Here is a 26515-nt window from a genome sequence, read left to right as displayed (position 1 = left end):
AGCGCGAATATGTTCGCATTCCGAACCTTTCGGTAAATTTTTCAAAGGAGCTGAGGATGGTACAATGAGGCAGGTGGTACCCCATTTTTCAGTCAGAGTCCTTTAAACAAACAGGAACACACATTGATAGGCCAGAACGTCATGACCTCCTACCCAATAGCCGGTGTGTCGACCTTTGGGACGGATAACAGCGGCGGCGCCCTGTGGCATGGAAGCGATGCTGCTTTTTTAGGTCACTGGAAGGAGTTGGCACCACATCTGCACACACAAGTCACCCAATTCCCATTAGTTCTGGGAAAGAGGCCACGAGCTCTGACGCCATGTTCAAACGCATCACAGATGTGATCGGTCGGATTAGAACTGGCGAGTTGGAGCCCACCATATCAATTGGAACTCGCCAATGCATTCCCCGAACCACTCCATCACACTCCTGGCCTTGCGACATGCCGCATTATCTTGATGAAAAATTCCACGGCAGTTGGGAAACGTGATCGTCATGAAGGGGTGTACGTGGTCTGCAACCAGTGTACGATACTCCTTGGCCGTCATGGTGCCTTGAACGAGCTCCACTGCATCCAAGGATGCTCATGTGAATGTCCCACAGAGCACAATGGAGCCGTCGCCAGCTCGTATTCGTCCCGCAGTACAGGTATCAAGGAGCTGTTCCCCTGGAAGACGACGGATTCGCGCTTTCGCATCGGCATCATGAAGAAGGTATCGCGGTTCATCAGACCATGCAACGCTCTGCCACTGCCCCAACGTCCAGTACCGATGGTCACGTGGCCATTTCAACCGTAATTGCAGATGTCGTGACTCAACATTGGCGCATCCGTAGGTCGTCGGCTGCGGTGACCCGTCGTTAGGAGTGTTCGCTGCTCTGTGTTTTCATATACGCTAGCATTCGTCCCGCCATTAAAGTCTGACGTTAATGCCGCCACTGCTCAAACACACAATTCCGCCACTGTTCGCCGCCTGTCCTGTTTTACCAGTCTGTCCAGCCTACGACGTCCGACATCTATAATGAAGGATGGCCGCCTAACCCCACGACGTCTAGACGTGGTTTCACCTCAGTTTTGCCACGTGTTGAAGAAGCTCACTACACCACTCCTCGAACACCCGACAAGTCGTGCAGTTTCCGAAATGCTCGTGCTGAGCGTCCTGGCTATCACAATCTGCCCTCGATCAAACTCGGGTAGGTTGCTCGCCTTCCACGTTGCAGAACGCCAACTGATTCTACAATCCGTGTGTTTGTCACTCAGTGTCAGGTTACGCTGCTTCCGCCTGGACCGGTTTAAACAGATAATAGGTCGGTGGTCACAATGTCCTGGCTGATCAGTCTACTCGCATTTTCTGTGCTCCGATAGGAGCATTTTTCCACTGGTGGAATTGCTGAACGAGTAATTCCAGTTATATACGAACTTACTAAATACAACATTAAACAGCAAATAATAACTAGTAGCGATTTTTTTTCGATATTATCTGTGGTGTCTTGCTAGAGAAATGGAGGCTTTGTAGATTCAATAAAAAATTGCTGCTGGTCACGCTTAACAAATATAATGCAGGTAGCTGTATCACGTAATCCAAGTAATGCATGAAGCAGAAATTTTTCGCACTGGTGAGCTTCTGGATTCCGCGACATTTGAGCACAGGTCAGCTATTGTTCCCAGCCTCACCATAGTCATTTATTCCAACTTGTTGCTCTGAACTCATCTTTGTTCTTTGAACTATTCCTACACTGGCAATTAGTCTGAAACATATTTGAATTATTCTTTTCTTTCAATATACCTGCGTAGCGTACATACTTAGTATGAACAGTTCAAAGCGTATACTGATATTAATTTCTTTACTTACAGCATAACTGTTAAAGACCTGAATGCCACGGGTTTCGTGATCGTCACGCCAGAAGGAGACCACCTCAAGGTGAAGGATGTCTTCGTCGAAGTGAATCTTACCAGCCTACAGGTGAGATACTGTTTCATGCTTCACAGCAACAGTCATATCTCAGCTGGAGAGTTAAACAAATCTTCAGTTGTGAATCTGTACTAGACGATACAAGTAAAGCCTTTCTCGGTAGTGAAGTCCGTTACACATTTACATCTGAAAAGAGACGTTAGATATACACGGGATGTTAAACGAGAAATAAAGAAACAAATACCATACTTCCGATCTTCTACGTCACAAAATACAGAATCGAAATGCATCGAAATGTATTTTATAGTTACGAGAAATCACGGATTGTTAAATCAAGAGTGAACCGAATACAATGCTAGAAATAATTTATTGGCTATCAGAACTTGTCTGTACAGCCAGCTAATCACAGGAATTATTACATTGCAATTCGTTTTGAGATTTCAAACGGTAGACATTATTTAAGTTTCTAGAATGCAAGGTTCGCAGGAGAGCTTCTCTGAAGTTTGGAAGGTAGGAGACGAGGTACTGGCAGAAGTAAGGCTGTGAGGATGGGGCATGAGTCGTGCTTGGGTAGCTCAGTGGTAAGGTAGTTGGCCTTTGGGTGTGCTGCGGTGAGGACGCGCTGTTTGTGTTCCTGCCGCGGAGCGAGCGCTCGTGTTGTTTACATCGTACTCGGCCGTTCCGCGCGTGCCGTACTCAGCATATGGCGCACCAATACAGAAAATCAACGCTCAAATTTACGTTCCGCAACGAATTTGCACGCATTTCTCAGTTCAGACAAGTTGAGATACCCTTCTTCCCCTATAATCTTGTATAAAATTATAAGAACATTTTCACATTAATTCAGAATATGTACGTGAAAAACAATTAGCATCACTTAGACAACATAATTTTTAGTGGTTTTCAGTCCAACAGTTATCTAAATGCAATGACATGCGGCACTTTACTTACGTGACGCATCGTTCCGATTTTGGCCCGTCACAGTGGGGAGAAATAGACTTGAGTTATAGGTCGCTAACAGTACTTGGTGAGATGCGAGAGCGGTTTTTCCGCCTAAACGAATGATGTAATTCTGAAATTCCGTTTTATCTAAACACGGCATCAGTTTTGTGTAGCTGTTTTTTTTTTGTTGTGCTATTGCAATTACGTGCCACTGTCTTGCTCTACAAAGATTTGATACATTGTACCCAGCCACAATAAGAGAACAATATTATGTGCAACGAATTTGAGATCTATTAACATTCGCATACTTCGCATACATCCAATACTTCCATATTAAGACACAGAAATACACTATGTGATCAAAAGTATCTGGCCACTCCCAAAAATATGCGTTTTTCATGTTTGGTGCGTTGTCCTGCCACCTACTGCCAGGATCTTCATATCAGCGACCTCAGTAGTCAATAGACATCGTGAGAGAGCAGAATGGGGCACTCCGCGGAAATCAAGGACTTCGAATGTGGTCAGGTGATTGGGTGTAACTTGTGTCATACGTCTGTATTCAAGATTTTAAACATTTCTAGGTCCACTGTTTCCGATGTGATAGTAAAGTGGAAACGTCAAGGGACGCGAACAGCACAAAAGCGTACAGGCCGACCTCGTCTGTTGATTGAAAGAGACCGCCGACGGTTGAAGAGGGTCGTAATGTGTAACAGGCAGACATCTATCCTGACCATCACACAGGAATTCCAAACTGCAAGTACTATGTCAGTTAGACGGGAGGTGAGAAAACTTGGATTTCATGGTCGAGTGGCTGCTCACAGGCCACACATCACGCCGATAAACGCCAAATGACGCCTCGCTTGGTGTAAGAAGCGTAAACATTGGACGATTGAAGAGTGGAAAAACGTTGTGTGGAGTGACGAATCACAGTAGACAATGTGGCGATCCGATGGCAGGGTGTGGGTATGGCGAATGCCCTGTGAACGTCATATGCCAGCGTTTGTAGTGCCAACAGTAAAATTCTGAGGCGATGGTGTTATAGTGTGGTCATTTTTTTCATGGAGGGGGCTTGCACCTGTTGTTGTTTTGTGTGGCTCTATCTCAGAAAAAGCCTACCTTGATGTTTTAAGGACCTTCTTGCTTCCCACTGTTGAAGAACAATTGGGGGATGGCGATTACATCTTTCAACACGATCGTGCACCTGTTCATAATGCACGACCTGTGGCGGAGTTGTTACATTACAATAACATCCCCGTAATGGACCGGCCTGCACAGACTCCTGACCTGAATGCTATAGCACACCTTTGGGATGTTTCGGAACGCCGACTTCGTGCCAGGCCTCACCAACCGACATCTATACCTCTCCTCAGTGCAGCACTCTGTGAAGAATGGGCTGCCATTCCCCAAGAAACCTTCCAGCACCTACTTGAAAGTATGCCTGCGTGAGTAGAAGCTGTCATCAAGGCTAAGGATGGGCTAACACCATATTGAATTCCATTATTGCCGATGGAGGGCACTATGAACTTGTAAGTCATTTTCAGCCAGGTGTCCGGATACGTTTGATCACATAGTGTATGTTAAAATAACAACGTCGTTGATGGTAATAGAATCAATGCAATCTGTGGCACGAGTAACATGATACGTAGAGTTGTTTTATTTCCACACAGAGTCAAGTCAGTCAGTGTGGAGCTGAGATAACAAAATAAGATGAAAAATATCGAAACTCAGCGAGAAGTGCATGTTTGAACATAAATGAAGATGGTAGCCATGCCTGCAGATTGCGCTGTTGTATTTAACCACAAACGGTACCTGCAGTGCGCGGGAATTTATTGCAAGTGTCATTCGTCGCCAAAATAGTCTCTGTAGTTGTGAGTGCATTATGCCGGAGCTAAGTAAATTCGAACGTGGGCAAATCGATGTTGTTCCAGTGGTGGGTGCTTCCGTACTCAAGGGAACCGAAGTGATTGGTGTTTGAAGAGTCACGGTGTCGACTAATTATACCGCATACAGGGAAAACGGAAAAACGTCGTCCGATAAGACACAACAGTGTGTGTTGAGCGATCGTGACAAGTGGGACATTGACTGGATTGTGACGAAAAAGAAGAGGACGTCAGTTGAAAACATCACTGCAAAACTGAATGTCACGCTCACGAAACCTGGAAGCAGTAAAACATGAAAAAGGGAGCTCCATGAGCAGGGAACTGCAGGGCCAGCTGGAATTCCAAAACCACTTACCAGCGATGAAAATGACAGTAAGAGGAAAACGTGGTGCTTAAGCCGTCAAACCTGGACTGCAGAGCAGTGGATGAAAGCTATTTGTCAGATTAGTCTTGTTTGACACTGTTTCCAACTTCAGGCCGTGACACTTGGTGGGGGTTCGGTGGCGGTTTTGGCAGCCATATCGGGTATTCCACGGGCCTCGTGGTTACTCTGAAAGGTCGCATTAGTGCCAAGGTTTATTTGACCATTTTGGCTGACCAGGTCCATCTCACGGCACAGTGTTTGTTCCCCAGTGGTGGTGCCGTATTCCAAGACGACAGAGTCCCTGTCCACACATCTCGCATCGTCCAGGGGTGGTTTTGTGAGCACGACGAAGAACTGTCTCAGACAAGTGTGCCTGATCGCTATCCACCTCCATCATAGATACCTAAACTTGCCACTATTTTGCAGAAAGAGTGGCATACGAATCCCGTGAAAACCACGCAGGACCTGTATTCATCCATTCCGAGAAGACGGGAAGCTGTTTTGATGCCAATTGTTTTCCTACACTGTACTAGGCATAGTAATGTGTGTTTTTCGCGTTTCCATACTTTTTTCCATCCCTGCCTATACATCAAAGAGTAACCTAATGAGAAGTACATTATCTATCATAATACAACATTTTGTTTAGTGTATATGGTCCGCTCAAGACCCGCCAGGGTAGCTGAGAGCACTAACGCGCTGCTTCCTGGACTCGGGTAGGCGCGCCGGCCCTGGATCGAATCCGCCCGGTGGATTAACGACGAGGGCCGGTGTGCTGGGCAGCCTGGATATCGCTTTTTGGTGGTTTTCCACATCACTCTAGGTGAATATCGGGCTGGTCCCCACGTTCCGCCTGTTACACGGCTCGCACAGATCTGAACACATTCGAACTGTTCCATGGGTTACACCAGACACAGACAGTTGGGGTACACTAATTCTTTCCCAGGGGGTACGGGGTGGCGACAAGAAGGGCATCTAGCCACCCCTTAAAATTATCATATCATATCTGATTAACCAGCAGACCCCACAAGTCGAATAAATGCTTGGAAAGAGAGAGATATATGGTCTGCTCAAGATTACGCTTTATACAGTAAAATGGAGTATGGGCTCTATACAAGTCATCAGATAGAAGATCTCACATTAACTAAATTACTTATAAGGAAATGAAAGAGTGTTAAACTTTTATTGAGTCTCAGGTACAGAAAGTTTATTTTCCATGTGTACATATTTAAGGAGCTTGTTTGGGGACTGATGGGTGAATCAAGTATCTCAACACAACTGTTTCTCATCCATAAGTCTGAGAAACAGATGTCTCATAAGTATTGATAACTGATAACAAACTCAATCACAATGTTTGAGATATCCGCTTAAACATATATTTTTTTCTTCCTTTGCTTTCGTTCCACACCTTTCCTAAGGTAGACAGACAAATTTACTGTCGTATCAGTGAAAGACAGTCGTATGGCGAAAATGAGAATAAAAAGAGTGAAATACAATGCTGACGCCTGTATATAAGAAGGGTAGAAGGACGGATCCTCAAAATTACAGACCAATATCCTTAACATCGGTTTGTTGCAGGATTCTCGAACATATTCTCAAATCGAATTGAGAGGCACCCACATGCCTTGCTCATACTGTGGCATCAAGCAGTCAGGCCTGCAAGATGAGTGGTCTGCCAAGCGAGTGGATTCATTCTTATTTATCGAGTAACATGAACTCTAGTACTCGCACTTAAGTTACAAGTTATCCTCCTATATGATTAATACGCAACGGAAACACGCATCTGACTATCAGTAATTTACAGAACTCTGACTGTACACTACGCACTGGCAATACCACATTTTCTTTATGTCTTTTATTTAACGGCTTATACCAACACGTGGCCATCGCACTGAATATGAGTGGCGCACACATTATAAATTCGGGACATTATGACAACATACAATTCGAAGGAAAAGTTCACCACTCTTTTTCTTTTCACTGTCTTATTTATTCCGCTAAATTCTCTAACCTAAACACACAAATTCTACAACCTACAACAATAACACATGAGAAATTCCGCCCAGTGGGCATGGCTTTACAATGGTGAATCTCTATATTATGGTCTCGTAATTATTTAACGCTACAGTGCACTTTCTGGATAGGATGGTGGATCTTTTATTATACCTCACATTTCGACTCTCACAATCATCATCACTAAACTTTCCTCCAGACCGAGCGGTACCGAAGGAACAAGCATAACCCACTAATCTTTTGAAACTACCTTGCTACTCTCCCATGCAAACCACACATACCCAAATTACATGACATACATCACACTGCAATAAGAAATATAAAACACTAAATAGTCACAACACTATCACTTTCAGCTTTCCCACTTCAATTAATATTTATCCCAGTTTCACACGACACTGACCCACTTTGTAATTCTACTTTCCTACTATGAACTCTGGAGATATTTGCACGTCTTCCTGTGCAATCCAAGCCAAGTGGCGTTGCTGGATAGACGGCTGACTCACCTTGCTTCTCTCTCAGAGTTTGGATCAAGCGTCACACGGAATCATATCACGCAAAGTAATATTAAGAATATCACACACGCGAGTCCTCAAGTGATACCATGGACGAGTACTTCTCTTTATCCTTTGTCTCATACACAGATTGAGACTCACACAGTACTCACCACGTGGAAGTACTCGTCTCTAATTTCAAGTCCTGCACACGCCATTTCTTAAATATTTCAACTTATGGTACACACGCTATTTCTTAAATATTTCAACTTATTGTACACACGCTAGTAATTCAGCTTAACTTAAGTACACGGAAGTATTTCAACTTATTGCTACACGTGGTTTCATTGCGACCGTTGGTCACTTCCGAAGATTACTACAATCCCTTTAATATTACCTGCCTGACATTTAATTCTCCCCACAAAAGTTCCCAAAATAGAGAAATTATTATTTCAAACTACTCTTAAATATTCCACATGCATACCATGTCTCCACTCTTTCGTCATTACGGAGCACAACTAAAACAGGTCTTAACAGCACAAGATCCAGCGGCAGAGTGCTGAAACATGGCCGTTCTCGAGGTCCTCTCTCATCTCTGTCGAGGTGGGGGAAGCACCTTGCTTTGGTCCCACCAAAGGTGGCCAAAGGATCGTCTCAAAGATGATCATATATTCGCATTCACTATCTGCGGTTAGCAGACGACCATACATTCATTCATTTCACAGATCTCACCAAACTGGATGTAGGGATTTACTTTGTGGGAGTGCACATGTGATCAATTAAATAAATAAATTGTCATTCTTCCCCACACTGGTATCCGGCTTCGCTGTATTAATTGAAATTGAGTTAGCTTTACAAAGAAAATATGTTGTTCTGACAAAAATAATGAAGTATGTTGTACCTATTTTCAATGTCGGGCGGTACTGTACCCTTTCACCACCGGCTACCCATGCAGAAAAAAATGGCACGGTACTATCCTTGCAATGCGAGGGTAGTTCCGAACATTTTTTTAAGAAAGCTGTATTAGAACAAACTTAGCAAGTCATCAAAATAACCAGGAGGAGACCTTAGCCCCTGGTGACCTCAAATTGACGACCAAATGTTGTTACTTTACCAAATTATTGACACAGTTGTTCCATTATTGTACTCTCCACAATCCGGAGTAACGTACACATACAAGCTTGCAACAATCCACATGACAAATAAAACATTACATCACACAAATAGAAAATAATATTGAGATAAAAATTTGCTTAGTTACTGGGATCTTCATTATTTTTATGAGTAATCCAAACTTCACTAATTCTATGACAAATAAAAAAAATACTAATTGTACTCATGAAATTTCAAATAGCTCACCGTCCAAACACAGAACAAGTAATCTGAAATTCATAAATTGCGTTGTAATAATCTTTACACGGCAATGTCTAAATACAAAACAAAATCGACAAAAGAAAAAAAATTGCGTACACTAGTTACACGTACAAGTCAGGCTCCATATCAATACACGCAATAAATAGTTAGCAATAAGTGCTTGAATCCACCAGTAGCTCTCGTATCTTATTCTACTGCTCATTTCTCTGTTGTCACTCTTTTGGACGACAAGAACTTGCATTTCGACTAGCCTTCGTTACACTTTAATGTGAAATATCACCACTGTGATAAAAAAATAAGTGGCTTCAGTCAACACACCAACAAGATCATTACTGTCCACGACATCAAAATGCATCAATTAATTCCAATATTTGATGTGCAATGCAAACTCTTGTCCCCCGTGACAACCTTACTGACCAATGCAACAAGAGCCACTACGTTAGTATTACGCCACCGGCTAATAATTAAAGCATCATTGTACCAAATATTCTAATAAACATGCTACGTGAACTTGATAACTAAGAACAAACAAAAAACAAACACTAACTATTCTAAACACAAATGTTAATGAAATACAATTACACTTGCTGTTCCTTCAGGAATGAAACATATATAAAAAAAAATTTTACACAATTACAAATACATTATTCCCTATCTTGCGAGTCACACGGAAACATTTCATTCTGTGATTTTCTTGGGGTCAAAAAGTCGCTGATAGTTTTCCTAGAAACACTGTCTCGGTGTCAAAGCTCTCCCATGGTTACCCGGACGAAAGTCTTTAAGTCACTCAAATCGGCATTTTGAACACGCACTGAACAGTAAACTGTATCTCACATTAAACACAAATATCATAGTCACTCTCAGCGTACCATCCACACGAATCTGGTCGTCCAGAAATGGCCCTGCAACTACTATTACCCACGGTTCTGTCCTTTCAGTTCATGGTGTAATTAAAAGTCGTAAGTTCCAACAAACAGCACTTATTCCCACACCAATTAAAGAAATGTCTCCTACTACAGACGCAAGTGTCATGTCCCACTCTAGTTTCTTGCGTTCATACAATAATTAGTCACTAAACGACAACTGTCCTCTTCAAGGATACCAAGCGTCCCACATGCAATTCACAAAGCACACTTAACAAGTCACTGTCAAAAGTTTATGGATCCCATCATTCAGTGGTCAAGACAAAACAAAACGATCGTCCTGTCTGCTAAAGACAAAATCTTTTCCACTACTCACAACGTGGGAACACCAGTCTTTCACTTTCCACCTTATGGAGACATACGAGCAGTCATCTTGCTTCACGGCTCCACAGTCCAGTACTAGTTAATAGTTGCTAGTAACAAATGCCCGCTGGGCTCTGCCGCGTGTCGCCCTTTCTGCCGTGGCGCCGCTGCGTGCGCCGTTGAGCAGAAGAAACCACCCGCTGTTGCCTCCGCGGGATACTTTCCCCAGTCGTAAGGGTGGCGGAACTTATGAATGGCCAGTGGTACGTGCGTGTCGCCCCAGGCCGTTGATCTGCTGTAGCGGGCGCGTGGAGTGTACCCCGTCCGGCAGTGGAGTGGGGAGTGCCGCGGCTCTGTCGCCCGTCGCCATGGCTACGTCAGCTCGGCCCGCTAGCGGTATGGGCGTTACGACACCCAATCAGTCAGACCCTTCCATGCATCTCGCAACATTACAGACAAAAGGATATATTTAAATACTCATTGATTACATGTGTGATCTATTAGATACATTGGTAATAAAAGAATCTTTGCTCTAAAAAACATAAAACTATACACCCTAGTTTTCTACACATACATCAACATTTATCCCTTTTCTACACTCCTGGAAATTGAAATAAGAACACCGTGAATTCATTGTCCCAGGAAGGGGAAACTTTATTGACACATTCCTGGGGTCAGATACATCACATGATCACACTAACAGAACCACAGGCACATAGACACAGGCAACAAAGCATGCACAATGTCGGCACTAGTACAGTGTATATCCACCTTTCGCAGCAATACAGGCTGCTATTCTCCCATGGAGACGATCGTAGAGATGCTGGTTGTAGTCCTGTGGAAAATCTTGCCATGCCATTTCCACCTGGCGCCTCAGTTGGACCAGCGTTCGTGCTGGACGTGCAGACCGCGTGAGACGACACTTCATCCAGTCCCAAACATGCTCAATGGGGGACAGATCCGGAGATCTTGCTGGCCAGGGTAGTTGACTTACACCTTCTAGAGCACGTTGGGTGGCACGGGATACATGCGAACGTGCATTGTCCTGTTGGAACAGCAAGTTCCATTGCCGGTCTAGGATTGGTAGAACGATGGGTTCGATGACGGTTTGGATGTACCGTGCACTATTCAGTGTCCCCTCGACGATGACCAGTGGTGTACGGCCAGTGTAGGAGATCGCTCCCCACACCATAATGCCGGGTGTTGGCCCTGTGTGCCTCGGTCGTATGCAGTCCTGATTGTGGCGCTAACCTGCACGGCGCCAAACACGCATACGACCATCATTGGCACCAAGGCAGAAGCGACTCTCATCGCTGAAGACGACACGTCTCCATTCGTCCCTCCATTCACGCCTGTCGCGACACCACTGGAGGCGGGCTGAACGATGTTGGGGCGTGAGTGGAAGACGGGCTAACGGTGTGCGGGACCGTAGCCCAGCTTCATGGAGACGGTTGCGAATGGTCCTCGCCGATACCCCAGGAGCAACAGTGTCCCTAATTTGCTGGGAAGTGGCGGTGCGGTCCCCTACGGCACTGCGTAGGATCCTACGGTCTTGGCGTGCATCCGTGCGTCGCTGCGGTCCGGTCCCAGGTCGACGGGCACGTGCACCTTCCGCCGACCACTGGCGACAACATCGATGTACTGTGGAGACCTCACGCCCCACGTGTTGAGCAATTCGGCGGTACGTCCATCCGGCCTCCCGCATGCCCACTATACGCCCTCGCTCAAAGTCCGTCAACTGCACATACGGTTCACGTCCACGCTGTCACGGCATGCTACCAGTGTTAAAGACTGCGATGGAGCTCCGTATGCCCCGGCAAACTGGCTGACACTGGCGGCGGCGGTGCACAAATGCTGCGCAGCTAGCGCCATTCGACGGCCAACACCGCGGTTCCTGGTGTGTCCGCTGTGCCATGCGCGTGATCATTGCTTGTACAGCCCTCTCGCAGTGCCCGGAGCAAGTATGGTGGGTCTGACACACCGGTGTCAATGTGTTCCTTTTTCCATTTCCAGGAGTGTATATACAGCCCACACTCGCGCTATTGATTGTACCTGTCGCCCCTCATACAAAACATGAAAGTGTAAAAAAAAAAAAAAAGGAATAATAAACAATCTATACAACTCATAATTACAATATCAAATAGTAGGCTACTCTAACATCCTATCACAGTGAAAATATTAGAAACTGTTGATTCTAAAACTACAATGTACAATGAACTTTTGTGCTTGTGACAGACTGAAATTAATACCCCTTTAAAGTGTTCTAACAAAAAAAAAAAAAGAAATAATCTACACAGCTCTCAATTACCTACCACATGTTATTAAATAGTAAACTACTTTAACATCCTAACACGATAAACATTTTAGAAACTGGTGACTCTAAATCTACAACATACAATGCACCTTTGTGCTTGTGACAGACTGAAATTAGTATCTCTTTATACATTTTACGTTTTATTATATATAACAACATTTCTAGGACACGTATGTGCCATCCACATGTCAGATGCTGACCTGACATCGAGGTTCATCCCAATCTAACAATACACAATAATGTTTTAGTTATGGATCGGTAGCATCCACTTTACAGGAGTGTGCGCATTGATCGCACTACTCTACGACTCTCACTCACCAGACATCACATTTTCCTTCTCATTCAATCCATTAATACACTAACAGAATAGGTCTAGAAGTCAGCTAACCTTAACACCACCACACTCACGACAACATACCATACCTTTGCTCCCTTATACTCAACCACATAACACATGAAGCTGTTTCGGAGATAGCTTTCCAGTCTCCGAATTCGTCCTTTCACTCTGGCACCTCTCTCCATCGGCTTACCTCTGCATTCGCTTTACCGACTATTCCTCCTGCTAAATATCACTTTAGAATTGCGACATTTCATCTAAGAACAAAAATACACAAATTATTCATCCTGCAAAATAACTGTACACATTCTTGGTACCGTTTTGATTAGTTATACTGGTACCAGGCTTCAACAACAACAACAACAACAGATATTATTTTTGCCAAATCGCAAATGTTATGCTAAGAATTAGACCTACACTTATATTACATCTTACGTCAGTATCCCACAAGGTTCACCATCTGGATCTCATACTCCCTTTATGTCCTTTCACATTGTGCAGTTGTCCTCATCTCTTCATTCGTATTTCGGCTCTCCGTCCGTCCATTACTCCATCATTTCCTGGCCTTCCTTCGCCATTGGCATCAATCTCTATTTCAGCATACACAGGCCTCTCTGTAACATACATCTTAGACATCTCCACATTATTAATTCTACTCACCTTTATTTACCACTGTTTCATCACGTCGAATCTCTATTTATTAATCACACTGCTTCACGTCGCTTCTCTCCTTAAATATCACCTGTATCCACTACTATTTATCACGTCACTTCTCTATCTACCATCTTTATCCACTCATTAATCATCACGTCGTTTCTGCTTGATCCTCATTCATATGACAAAAAACACGTACATACACCACTCTGTCGACTCCTGTTCACGGCTCATTCGACCAGTCTATTCCGTCATACTTCCTGACATTCCGCCTGAAAATTCTTATGTTCGATTTGACCCTGCACAACGTTACACACCACAAATAAATACACTGACTATCTACCATAAATTGCCTACTTTAGATCTATCCTTCACTTTTCCGTAATTTGATGTTAGAAATGTGATGAAGCCCACGAGATTGTTTTCCCTTGATCGTCTCAATCAGTACAGCATTTTCATGGACAATCTGCCTCACTCTGAATGGTCCGCTATACACAGTAAAGAATTTGCTAGTTATGAATCTAAGCTTACATGAAAATTAAATGTGTGCAGAGAATATACAAGCTGGGAGAAATGGGCAGCCCAAGTGTTAGAATCTTTGGTGCTAGTGGCCTCTTTCCCTAACACCAGATTCCGAACAACCATACACAGCACCTCATTATAACTGTCACCACGACTATGACATACTATAGATCAGATGGCATCTAATTTAAAAACTTCGATCACATGTTGACTTTTTACATTACGTGTTAAGTACCTGCAATAGTCAAATCGCACTAATTAAACTGGACTTATTGGCATTATTACATAACATTTTAGCAACTGGTTTCTTTGAGGAAACAGTCCTTTTACTTTACTGTTCGAAATAAAAATTTGCAAATTTTGCTCTGAGAGACCAGCCTAACAGATGCCATTACTGGTGTTTTATTCTCTGATCAGAAGTATGGTATTTGCATTCCTACATATCAGTAGAGTATGTCTGCTACATAGACAATTTTCAGTGCCAGCTGCATGTGTTTTAACGCAAGATATTAAGGGCTGATATGTTGGATTTGTTTCTCCTATTCTTCAATCCATTACGACAAGAAAGAAATGCCTGGATTCCATGTTCTCCTGTCATTCTTATAATTTCTGCCGTTCCTATCCTCGACTCTGCCTGACCTATGAGTCGTGTCTCCGTTCACAATGTTGCTCTCATTACCCAGTTCCTGTGACAATTCTTCAAATGACGCAGAATCGTCTACGCCTCTGCCTGCTATTGCTATATTTCTGCGAAATTTCACTGGCAGCTTTGTTATACAGATCCTAATGAACTCCCCAGGTTCGTATGGCACATCCAAATACCTATTTAGCCTCAGCATTTCCTGATAGCACGACACTGGATCTCTTATACCACCTTCGTTACAATTTGGCATGATCAATATGCTTTGCGTAACCTGGTGCTGCTTACTTTTCGACCAGAATTCATTTAAATAGCTACTACAGTCTTTAATGACTTCCTGCATTTTCGCTCTAGCCTCGTCCCTCAAATAGTTACACACAAACTTCATTTTGAGGGGCAGTCCCCACGATGAAGGTAATGAATCTTGAAATTGAGACAGCCACATGCATGGATGTTGGTAATTATCAGGATTCGGAAAACAAGTGTACGATTGTACCGACACGAAATGCCTCCTACATTCTTCTTCCGCATTTATGTTTTCCGACCTTGGACTATACCCAGTTGGGTGTGCCACCTGTTTTATCCGACACAACCGTTCTTCCAACTCTCTGAGTTCGTCTTCCTCTTTCTGCCTATTTTCGCTTTTTGAGTTTATCTCACTCTCCCTCTGCAATCTACCTGGTGGCGTGTCACCTTCGCTACTGCACGCTAATTGCAACTGTGCTAGTTCTTCACTATGTTTCCTACTTATTTCTAATTGCGCCTCTTTAAACTGTAATGGTGATTGTATCTCCTCCTGGTCGGCATAAACCTCTCGCTGCGTACTGTCAGAGCCTGTTTCGCCTCTTATACTGATCTTTTCTACATCTGCGCTAATCGTATTCATTCTGACCACTACCTCCGCAACTTCATCCCTGTGTTTATTTAGCGCCACTTCCTGGCGGGTGACTTGAGCTTCCACGCTGTCTAATGCCCCTTGTTTATCTGCAAGTAAGTCCTCCACTATCTCTTTGATTCGCTCATCCGGCAACACGTCCCTACGCTCAGTAGTATCACTCCCTATTGCAAATACTTGTACCTCCAAATTATTAGCTTTTCCTTTCACGGCGTCACATACTTTCTTCAACGCACCCAGATTCTTCTCCCCCTCATCTAACCGATTATTAACTGCGGGCAGACGCTCATCGATAACTGAGAGTAGCTTCCGCATTGTCTCTTTATTTCCCTTATCCATTGCCTCCAATCTTTCCTTATTTGCTTCCAATCTTTCCTTAGTCTCCCTATCTCTCTCCTTATTATCTCTATCCATCGCTTCCAATCTTTCCTTATTTGCTTCCAATCTTTTCTTAGTCTCCCTATCCATTGCTTCCAATCTTTCCTTATTCTCCCTATCTCTCTCCTTATTATCTCTATCCATCGCTTCCAATCTTTCCTTATTTGCTTCCAATCCTTTCTTAGTCTCCCTATCCATCCTCTGTAAAAACTGCAGTATCACATTGTCATTTGCTACTTTCGATGCGCTCACCTCGTTCGCCTGAGAAACCGTAGCCTCGCCAAGGGTAGCTGCACTTTCACTGCATACCTGACCTAGTCCCGGCTCGCCCACGTCGTCGGGAAAATCCCCCGATTGTGAACGAAGCCCGCCGCATAAAGGATCACCCTGCAGCGGTCCAGTGAACAATTCAACCCCTTTTGAGTGTTTGCCGTCCCCGCTCGTTAACCCATGGTCAACAGCTACTTCCTGTCGCACTGCTACGTTCACCCCAGAATCGCTATTCTCCATGGTGGCTACGCTTTTCGACTGCGACCTAGTTACTACGGACATTATGCAAAAAAAATTATACAACGATCTTCCAGCCTTGGGCGATATAGCAATTAATTACATAAAAAAATAAAAGATCCTCACCAATCCAGAAAGAAATTGCAAACAGAAAAAATTTTACTTCTTAGCGCTATCACAATAGTTTCCATCGAAAAATAAAAAAAATCTTAACAGCAAACCCTAACAGCAAAATATCCTGGCGGAGTCGAAATTGTGAGACGCACCCACATGCCTTGCTCATACTGTGGCATCAAGCAGTCAGGCCTGCAAGATGAGTGGTCTGCCAAGCGAGTGGATTCATTCTTATTTATCGAGTAACATGAACTCTAGTACTCACACTTAAGTTACAAGTTATCCTCCTATATGATTAATACGCAACAGAAACACGCATCTGACTATCAGTAATTTACAGAACTCTGACTGTACACTACGCACTGGCAATACCACATTTTCTTTATGTCTTTTATTTAACGGCTTATACCAACACGTGGCCACCGCACTGAATATGAGTGGCGCACACATTATAAATTCGGGACATTATGACAACATACAATTCGGAGGAAAAGTTCACCACTCTTTTTCTTTTCACTGACTTATTTACTCCGCTAAATTCTCTAACCTAAACACACAAATTCTACAACCTACAACAATAACACATGAGAAATTCCGCCCAGTGGGCATGGCTTTACAATGGTGAATCTCTATATTATGGTCTCGTAATCATTTAACGCTACAGTGCACTTTCTGGATAGGATGGTGGATCTTTTATTATACCTCACACTTCGACTCTCACAATCATCATCACTAAACTTTCCTCCAGACCGAGCGGTACCGAAGGAACAAGCATAACCCACTAATCTTTTGAAACTACCTTGCTACTCTCCCATGCAAACCACACATACCCAAATTACATGACATACATCACACTGCAATAAGAAATATAAAACACTAAATAGTCACAACACTACCGCTTTCAGCTTTCCCACTTCAATTAATATTTATCCCAGTTTCACACGACACTGCCCCACTTTGTAATTCTACTTTCCTACTATGAACTCTGGAGATATTTGCACGTCTACCTGTGCAATGCAAGCCAAGTGGCGTTGCTGGATAGATGGCTGACTCACCTTGCTTCTCTCTCAGAGTTTGAATCAAGCATCACACGGAATCATATCACGCAAAGTAATATTAAGAACATCACACACGCGAGTCCTCAAGTGATACCATGGACGAGTACTTCTCATTATCCTTTGTCTCATACACAGATTGAGACTCACACAGTACTCACCACGTGGAAGTACTCGTCTCTAATTTCAAGTCCTGCACACGCCATTTCTTAAATATTTCAACTTATGGTACACACGCTATTTCTTAAATATTTCAACTTATTGTACACACGCTAGTAATTCAGCTTAACTTAAGCACACGGAAGTATTTCAACTCATTGCTACATGTGGTTTCATTGTGACCGTTGGTCACTTCTGAAGATTACTACAATCCCTTTAATATTACCTGCCTGACATTTAATTCTCCCCACAAAAGTTCCTGAAATAGAGAAATTATTATTTCAAACTACTCTTAAATATTCCACATGCATACCATGTCTCCACTCTTTCGTCATTACGGAGCACAACTAAAACAGGTCTTAACAGTACAAGATCCAGCGGCAGAGTGCTGAAACATGGCCGTTCTCGAGGTCCTATCCCATCTCTGTCGAGGTGGGGGAAGCACCTTGCTATCGTATTGGTCAGCCACATTTCAGGCGCTCAAAGCTCTGGTAAATTTCATCTCTTTGGTCCCACCAAAGGTGGCCAAAGGATCGTCTCAAAGATGATCATACGAGGGCAGTTCAGAAAGTAACCTCCGGTTGATTTAAAAAAATACACCAAGTTAAATAAAAATATTTTAATATATACATCTTACAACTACATCTTTGCACTATTTTTCTACATAGTCTCCATAGCGATTGAGGCACTTATCGTATCTATTCACAAGCTTTGAAATTCCTTCTGCATAAAAATCACCCGCTTGTGCCTGGAGCCAGCCTGTGACCGCATCTTTGAGCTCTTCGTCGTCATCAAACCGCTGTGACCCGAGCCATTTCTTCAAATGCATGAAGAGGTGATAATCACTTGGCGCCAGGTCTGGGCTGTAAGGTGGATGGTTGATAATGTCCCACTTGAAGGACTCAAGAAGGGCCGTTGTTCTGCGAGCAGAGTGAGGACGGGCGTTATCGTGCAAAAAAACGATACCGGAAGTCAGCATACCACGGCGTTTGTTCTGTATAGCCCGTCGTAACTTTTTTATTGTTTCACAGTACACGTCTTGATTAATGGTCGTACCACGTTCCATGAATTCAACCAACAACACCCCTTTGGCATCCCAAAACACCGTTGCCATCAGTTTTCTGGCAGAAAAATCTTGCGAGGCTTTTCTTGGTTTGGTAGGCGAATTTGAATGTGCCCACATCTTTGATTGTTCTTTTGTCTCAGGGTTCACGTAGTTAATCCAGGTTTCGTCACCGGTCACGATTCTGTTTAACAATGGTTCTCCTTCGTCCTCATAACGTGACAGAAAGTCTAATGCAGAGGCCATTCTTTGAGTTTTGTGGTGGTCGGTAAGAATTTTGGGCACCCATCGTGCACAGAACTTACGGTAACCCAATCTTGCTGTCACTATCTCGTACAAGAGAGTCTTAGAAATCTGTGGAAAACCAGTAGACAACTCCGACATTGAGAAACGTCGATTTTCACGAACTTTTGCATCAACTGTCTGAACGAGTTCGTCAGTCACCAATGATGGTCTACCACTCCTCTCTTCATCATGAACGTTTTCTCGTCCACTTTTAAATAAACGTACCCATTCACGGACAACTCCTTCACTCATAACTCTTGGTCCATACACGGCACAAAGCTCTCGATGAACAGCTGCTGCAGAATATCCTTTGGCTGTAAAAAACCTTATGACAGCACGCACTTCACATTTGGCGGGGTTTTCTATTGCAGCACACATTTCAAACTGCCACAAAAACTAAACTTAGCGCAGGTACGACGTTCACTCGACCACGGCTTGATGCCGACTGACCTGTTGAGTGCGTGAACGCACAGATGGCGTCGCTACTCCCCCCACAACCCGCACTGTGACCAATCGGAGGTTACTTTCTGAACCGCCCTCGTATATTCACATTCACTATCTGCGGTTAGCAGACGACCATACATTCATTCATTTCACAGATCTCACCAAACTGGATGTAGGGATTTACTTTGTGCGAGTGCACATGTGATCAATTAAACAAATAAATTGTCATTCTTTCCCACACTGGTATCCGGCTTCGCTGTATTAATTGAAATTGAGTTAGCTTTACAAAGAAAATATGTTGTTCTGACAAAAATAATGAAGTATGTTGTACCTATTTTCAATGTCGGGCGGTACTGTACCCTTTCAGAATATAATGAATTTCCTTGAGACAGAGAAGTTGCTGTCCATGCATCAGCACGGCTTTAGAAAGCATCGCTCCTGCGAAACGCAATTCGCCCTTTTTTCACATGACATCTTGCAAACCATAGATGAAGGATATCAGACGGATGCCATATTCCTTGACTTCCGGAAAGCGTTTGACTCGGTGCCCCACTGCAGACTCCTAAATAAGGTACGAGCATATGGGATTGGTTCCCAAGTATGTGAGTGGCTCGAAGACGTCTTAAGTAATAGAATCCAATACGTTGTCCTCGATGGTGACTTTTCATCGGAGGTGAGGGTATCATCTGGAGTGCCCCAGGGAAGTGTGGTAGGTCCGCTGTTGTTTTCTGTCTACATAAATGATCTTTTGGATAGGGTGGATAGCAATGTGCGGCTGTTTGCTGATGATGCTGTGGTGTACGGGAAGGTGTCGTCGTTGAGTGACTGTAGGAGGATACAAGATGACTTGGACATGATTTGTGATTGGTGTAAAGAATGGCAGCTAACTCTAAATATAGATAAATGTAAATTAATGCAGATGAACAGGAAAAAGAATCCTGTAATGTTTGAATATTCCATTAGTGGTGTAGCGCTTGACACAGTCACGTCGATTAAATATTTGGGCGTTACACTGCAGAGCGATATGAAGTGGGACAAGCATGTAATGGCAGTTGTGGGGAAGGCGGATAGTCGTCTTCGGTTCATTGGTAGAATTTTGGGAAGATGTGGTACATCTGTAAAGGAGACCGCTTATAAAACACTAATACGACCTATTCTTGAGTACTGCTCGAGCGTTTGGGATCCCTATCAGGTCGGATTGAGGGAGAACATAGAAGCAATTCAGAGGCGGGCTGCTAGATTTGTTACTGGTAGGTTTGATCATCACGCGAGTGTTACGGAAATGCTTCAGGAACTCGGGTGGGAGTCTCTGGAGGAAAGGAGGCGTTCTTTTCGTGAATCGCTACTGAGGAAATTTAGAGAACCAGCATTTGAGGCTGACTGCAGTACAATTTTACTGCCGCCCACTTATATTTCGCGGAAAGACCACAAAGATAAGATAAGAGAGATTAGGGCTCGTGCAGAGGCATATAGGCAGTCATCTTTCCCTCGTTCTGTTTGGGAGTGGAACAGGGAGAGAAGATGCTAGTTGTGGTACGAGGTACCCTCCGCCACGCACCGTATGGTGGACTGCGAAGTATGTATATAGATGTAGATGTAGATGATACATATCCTATTGCTATTCAGTAGTAACAAGATAGCGGTCGAACGACAAATTCCCATCTTCTTCAAACGCCGTAACTGCAGAGAACGTTGTGATTTAACCCAGTATAAAGGTACATAACTGATAATAATAATTTTATGCAACCGGCCCTCCTTCATCGAGACTGGCAACCAAAAATTCCTCTCCTACTAGCTTCAGACTCGATTACCTTGAAGTCGAACGCTTCTGTCCTAGCAGATGTTAGTAGTGTAGGCTATTATAGGGCAGTTCTATAACGTGTAACTAAGAAGCTGGAACAGTCTGCCAGGGAACTTACGCTCTGGTAGAGCAACAGGTCGGAAATGCACCAGGCAGCTTCTGGAAAGCATGGGTTCAGTGAACGATGTGAAGCCTCAATCTACTTTATTCTCCTAGCTGCGCAGCTCCTGGAAAGCATGATTTCAGTGAACGATGTGAAGCCTCAAGCTACTTAATTCTCCTAGCTGCCTCAGGTGTGAAACTATCAAAGAAATGTTCTCAGTTTGATTCTCGGTAAAGGGTCTGAAGATGTATCCTTTGTTGGTGATAGGGTGCTATTTAAATCTTGACATTGGTTTGTACTTTTCGCTACATGATTTACACAGAGGAGCCAAAGAAACTGGTACACCTGCCTAATATCGTGTAGTCTCCGCGAGGACGCAGAAGTGCCGCAACACCGCGTGACATGGTGTTGATTAATGTCTGAAGTAGTGCTGGAGGGAACAGACGCCGTGAATTCTGCAGGGCTGTCCGTAAATCCGTAAGAGTACGAGATGGTGGAGACCTCTTCTGAACTGCACTTTGCAAAGAATTCCAGATATGTTCAATAATGTTCATGTCTGGGGAGTTTGGTGGCCAGAGGAAGTGTTTAAGCTCAGAAGAGTGTTCCTGGAGGCACTGTGTAGCAATTCTGGACGTGTGGGGCATCGCATTGTCCTACAGGAATTGCCCAAGTCCGTCGGAATGCACAATGGGCATGAATAGATGCAGGTGATCAGACCGGATGCTTAAGTAAGTGTCACCTGTCAGTGTCGTATCTAGACGTATCAGGAGTCCCACATTACTTCAACTACACATGCCCCCACACCATTACAGAGCCTCCTCCAGCTTGAACAGTCCCCTGCTGACATGCAGCATCCATGGTTTCGTGTGGTTGTCTCCATACCTAGACACGTCCATCCGATCGATACAATTTGAAACGAGATTCGTCCGACTGGGCAACATGTATCCAGTCATCAACAGTCTAACGCCGCAGTTGTCGGCCTCAGGTTAGGCGTAAAGTTTTGTGTCGTGCAGTCGTCAATGGTACAATAGTTGGCCTTCGGCTCCGAAAGCCCATATCGATGATGTTTCGTTGAATAGCTCGCACGCAGACACTTGGTGATGGGTCAGCACTGAAATCTGCAGCAATTTGCGGAAGGGTTGCATCTCTGTCACCCTGAACGATTCTCTTTAGTCGTCGTTGGTCCCATTCTTGCAGGATCTTTTTCTGGCCGCAGCGATGTCGGAAATTTGATGTTTTAGCAGATTCCTGATATTCACGGTACACTCGTGAAATGGTCGTACGGGAAAATCTCCACTTCATCGCTACCTCGGAGATACTATGCTGGGTCCCATCGCTCGCCCACCGACTGTAGCACCACCTTCAAATTCACTTAAATCTTAATAACCTTCCACTGCAGCAGCAGTAACCGATCTAACAACTGCGCCAATCGCTTGTTGTGTTATATAGTCGTTGCCGACCGCACCGCCGTATTCTGCCTGTTTACATACCTCTGTATTTGAATACTTTTGCGTATACCAGTTTCTTTGTCGCTTCAGTGTAGAATAAACATTTACTGTCCTCCGCTATGAAACGTCCCCTTAGAAAAATTATGAATTACTGTGCTGGTAAACTTCTACGTTATTTGTTTTTCAAACAGCTGAGTAAAACTCAACGTACTAAAACAGTTTTCTCTTTACTTATTCTGATCATCACTAAACTGACACACAACATTTTTAGCGCAAAGCAATCTGACATTCAATAATCCCTACAAAAGAATGGCGCTGACTAACAATGACCTATACCTTTCATTAATCACTTACCTCACAAAAATCTTCGTTACTCGAACTACTGCAATACAGTGAGCGCCAATACTGCCAGCTAAATAAAAGATTCTAACTACTGAAGGCACTAACTACTGATAGGCATAGCTAGCAAATGAAAGATTTTGATAGAGAACAAACAATGTATTTACCTTGATAGCGTTCAAAAGCCATCATATATATATATATATATATATATATATATATATATATATATATATATATATATATATATATATCAATTCATGACATCCATCTTTACAAATTTTCTTTTTCTGGCGGCGGACACACGTCCAGATCGTCCGTTCTCAAAACTCTGACATCTCTCTCTCCATATCCACTACTGCTGGCGGCTCACCTCCAACTGCACAACGCTACGCGCTCTTCACATCCAATTGCCCAACACTACACAAGCGAATATTCCAACGATGAGTCCAACCAGCCACATGCTGCACACAGCACAGTCAGTGATTGTCATACAGAGCGCTACGTGGCGTTACCAACATAAAAACTTAAACAGCCTACCTACAACTATAACATTTCATATCTAATAGATTCATGTCCTGTTCGGATGATGAGTGCTTTATGGTCTTTCTATGAAGGACAATTTAGAAGAGGATACGTAAGTCAGTTGTTTAAAAAGACCTTGTGTTTGGTGAATTCTGCATTTTATTTTATTTGCCATAACTGAACCTGTCAATATGCACTACTGGCCATTAAAATTGCTATACCACGAATATGACGTGCTACAGACGCGAAATTTAACCGACAGGAAGAAGATGATGTGATATGCAAATCATTAGCTTTTCAGAGCATTCACACAAGGTTGGCGCCGCTGGCGACACCTACAACGTGCTCTCAGGAGGAAAGTTTCCAACCGATTTCTCATACACAAACAGCAGTTGACCGGCGTTGCCTGGTGAAACGTTGTTGTGATGCCTCATGTAAGGAGGAGAAAAGCGTACCATCACGTCTCCGACTTTGATAAAGGTCAGATTGTAGCCTATCGCGATTGCGGTTTATCGTATCGCGACATTGCTGCTCGCATTGATCGAGATCCAATGACTCTTAGCAGAATATGGAATCGGTGGGTTCAGGAGGGTAATACGCAACGCCGTGCTGCATCCCAACGGCCTCGTATCACCAGCAGTCGAGATGACACGCATCTTATCCGCATGGCTGTAACGGATCGTGCAGCCACGTCTCGATCCCTAAGTCAACAGATGGGGACGTTTGCAAAACAACAACCATCTGCACGAACAGTTCGACGACGTTTGCACCAGCATGGACTATCAGCTCGGAGACCGTGGCTGCGGTTACCGTTGACGCTGCATCACAGACAGGAGCGCCTGCGATGGTGTACTGAAGAGCCAACACCGAGTTACTAGAGGAGACCGAAATGCACGCGTTTTAGCTCCCGCCGGCTGGCGTGAGGAGGGAAGGACTATACTGACGTGAGGTCTGGAACATGGCAAGGAATTAGAATTCATAAAGCGGACGTAGCTATTTTGATACTTAACTTTAATCCATTAATGATGAACGACGCTCTTGACGGCACATGATTCACAATATTATCTGTTCAGAGTAGTAACTGAATATGACGCCTTGGTAAGTCGTAGCAAATGACGTAGCTGAAGGCTATGCTAAACTGTCGTCTCGGCAAATGAGAGCGTATGTAGTCAGTGAACCATCGCTAGCAAAGTCGGCTGTACAACTGGGGCGAGTGCTATGGAGTCTCTATAAACTAGACCTGCCGTGTGGCGGCGCTCGGTCTGCAATCACTGATAGTGGCGACACGTGGGTCCGACGTATACTAACGGACCGCGGCCGATTTAAAGGCTTCCACCTAGCAAGTGTGGTGTCTGGCGGTGACACCACACTACCCTTCATTCGATCCCTGCGAAATCCTACATTTCAGCAGGATAATGCACGACCGCATGTTGCAGGTCCTGTGCGGGCCTTTCTGGGTACAGAAAATGTTAGACTGCTGCCCTGGCCAGCAAATTCTCCACATCTCTCACCAACTGAAAATGTCTGGTCAATGGTGGCCGAGCAACTGGCTCGTCACAATACGGCAGTCACTACCTTGATGAACTGTGGTATCGTGTTGAAGCTGCATGGGCAGCTGTACCTGTACACGCCATCCAAGCTCTGTTTGACTCAATGCCCAGGTGTATCAAGGCCGTTATTACGGCCAGAGGTGGTTGTTCTGGGTACTGATTTCTCAGGATCTATGCACGCAAATTGCGTGAAAATGTAATCACATGTCAGTATAATATATTTGTTCCGATACCGGTTTATCATCTGCATTTCTTCTTGGTGTAGCAGTTTTAATGGCCAGTAGTGTATAAAGCGATTTCAGTTTCTTGCACGATGGAAGCAGAGCAGATTGCCACCGCACTCTTGCTCACTCCGTGGCAGTCACTGTGGAGTTCCACGCCTCTGCTCCCGACCTCCATCCTCTGTTCGGACTGAGGCGACAGTACGCGCTCTGTTCGGCGCGACTTGTATCAGAGGCGGCCACACTGATAGCTGGTTGTTTGCGCAGATGGACCTTGAGGGGCTGTTGGGCGGCGGTGAGACGGGCCGGCTGCTGAGCGCCGCCATCGGCGACGCGGCGCCGCGGCTGCTGCAGGAGCAGCGAGAAGACGCCACGCGCTACGTTTCGGCCTTCGTGCGCGACGCGCTGGACCGCCAGCTGACGTCGGTGCACGCCGCCGCCTGGACGCGCGCCTACCGCTCGCTCGTCTGCGCAGCCACCGTGGGACTCGTCTGCCGCGCGCCCACCTAACGCACATGCGCCGAATCCTGTGTAGCGCTACGACGTAGTGCGCACGTGCAACACTTTAGCGAGCGATCTTCGCCAATAAAGGCGACTGCCATCTACAGCAAAGTGTCTTTCGTTATTTTCGTAACTCAGGACAGCGCCCGGGGAGGAACTTTTATGTGACACTTGTCGGTAATCATTCGTACTATCCTACTCGGTAATGTTAGCTAATGGCTACGGCGGAAAAAGTAATGATTAGCAATTTCTTTATGTTCATTGCACATACACGATTTGGTCTACTTACAGTACTACGTGTTGAACTTACCTTGATCATTATGAGGGGGATGTAAGGTACTGGAGGAAGCAAAATCCGCCGAGCACATAAACCACACCTTCCTCATACAGTGCTAATACCGCACCTTTACTTTTGTACTTCATGTTGAGCGCCTATGAAGGCGAAGCGCCGGCCGGGGT

General features: G+C 44.4%; 1 protein-coding gene across 1 annotated transcript in view; it reads left to right on the top strand.

Annotated features, from left to right (window-relative positions):
- Positions 1-26091, top strand: part of LOC124777307 — a 151094-nt gene extending 125003 nt beyond the window's left edge. Inside the window, exons 5-6 of the mRNA XM_047252662.1 lie at positions 1854-1962; positions 25823-26091. Coding sequence (XP_047108618.1) covers positions 1854-1962; positions 25823-26065 — 352 coding nt within the window. The 3' untranslated portion in view covers positions 26066-26091. The remainder of the gene's footprint in view (positions 1-1853; positions 1963-25822) is intronic.
- Positions 26092-26515: the final 424 nt, after the last annotated feature.

The sequence above is a fragment of the Schistocerca piceifrons genome, chromosome 2 (assembly GCF_021461385.2).
Source record: "Schistocerca piceifrons isolate TAMUIC-IGC-003096 chromosome 2, iqSchPice1.1, whole genome shotgun sequence".
NCBI lineage: Eukaryota > Metazoa > Arthropoda > Insecta > Orthoptera > Acrididae > Schistocerca > Schistocerca piceifrons.
Note: the sequence above shows the minus strand (reverse complement) of the source record. Positions and strands in the feature narration are given on the sequence as shown.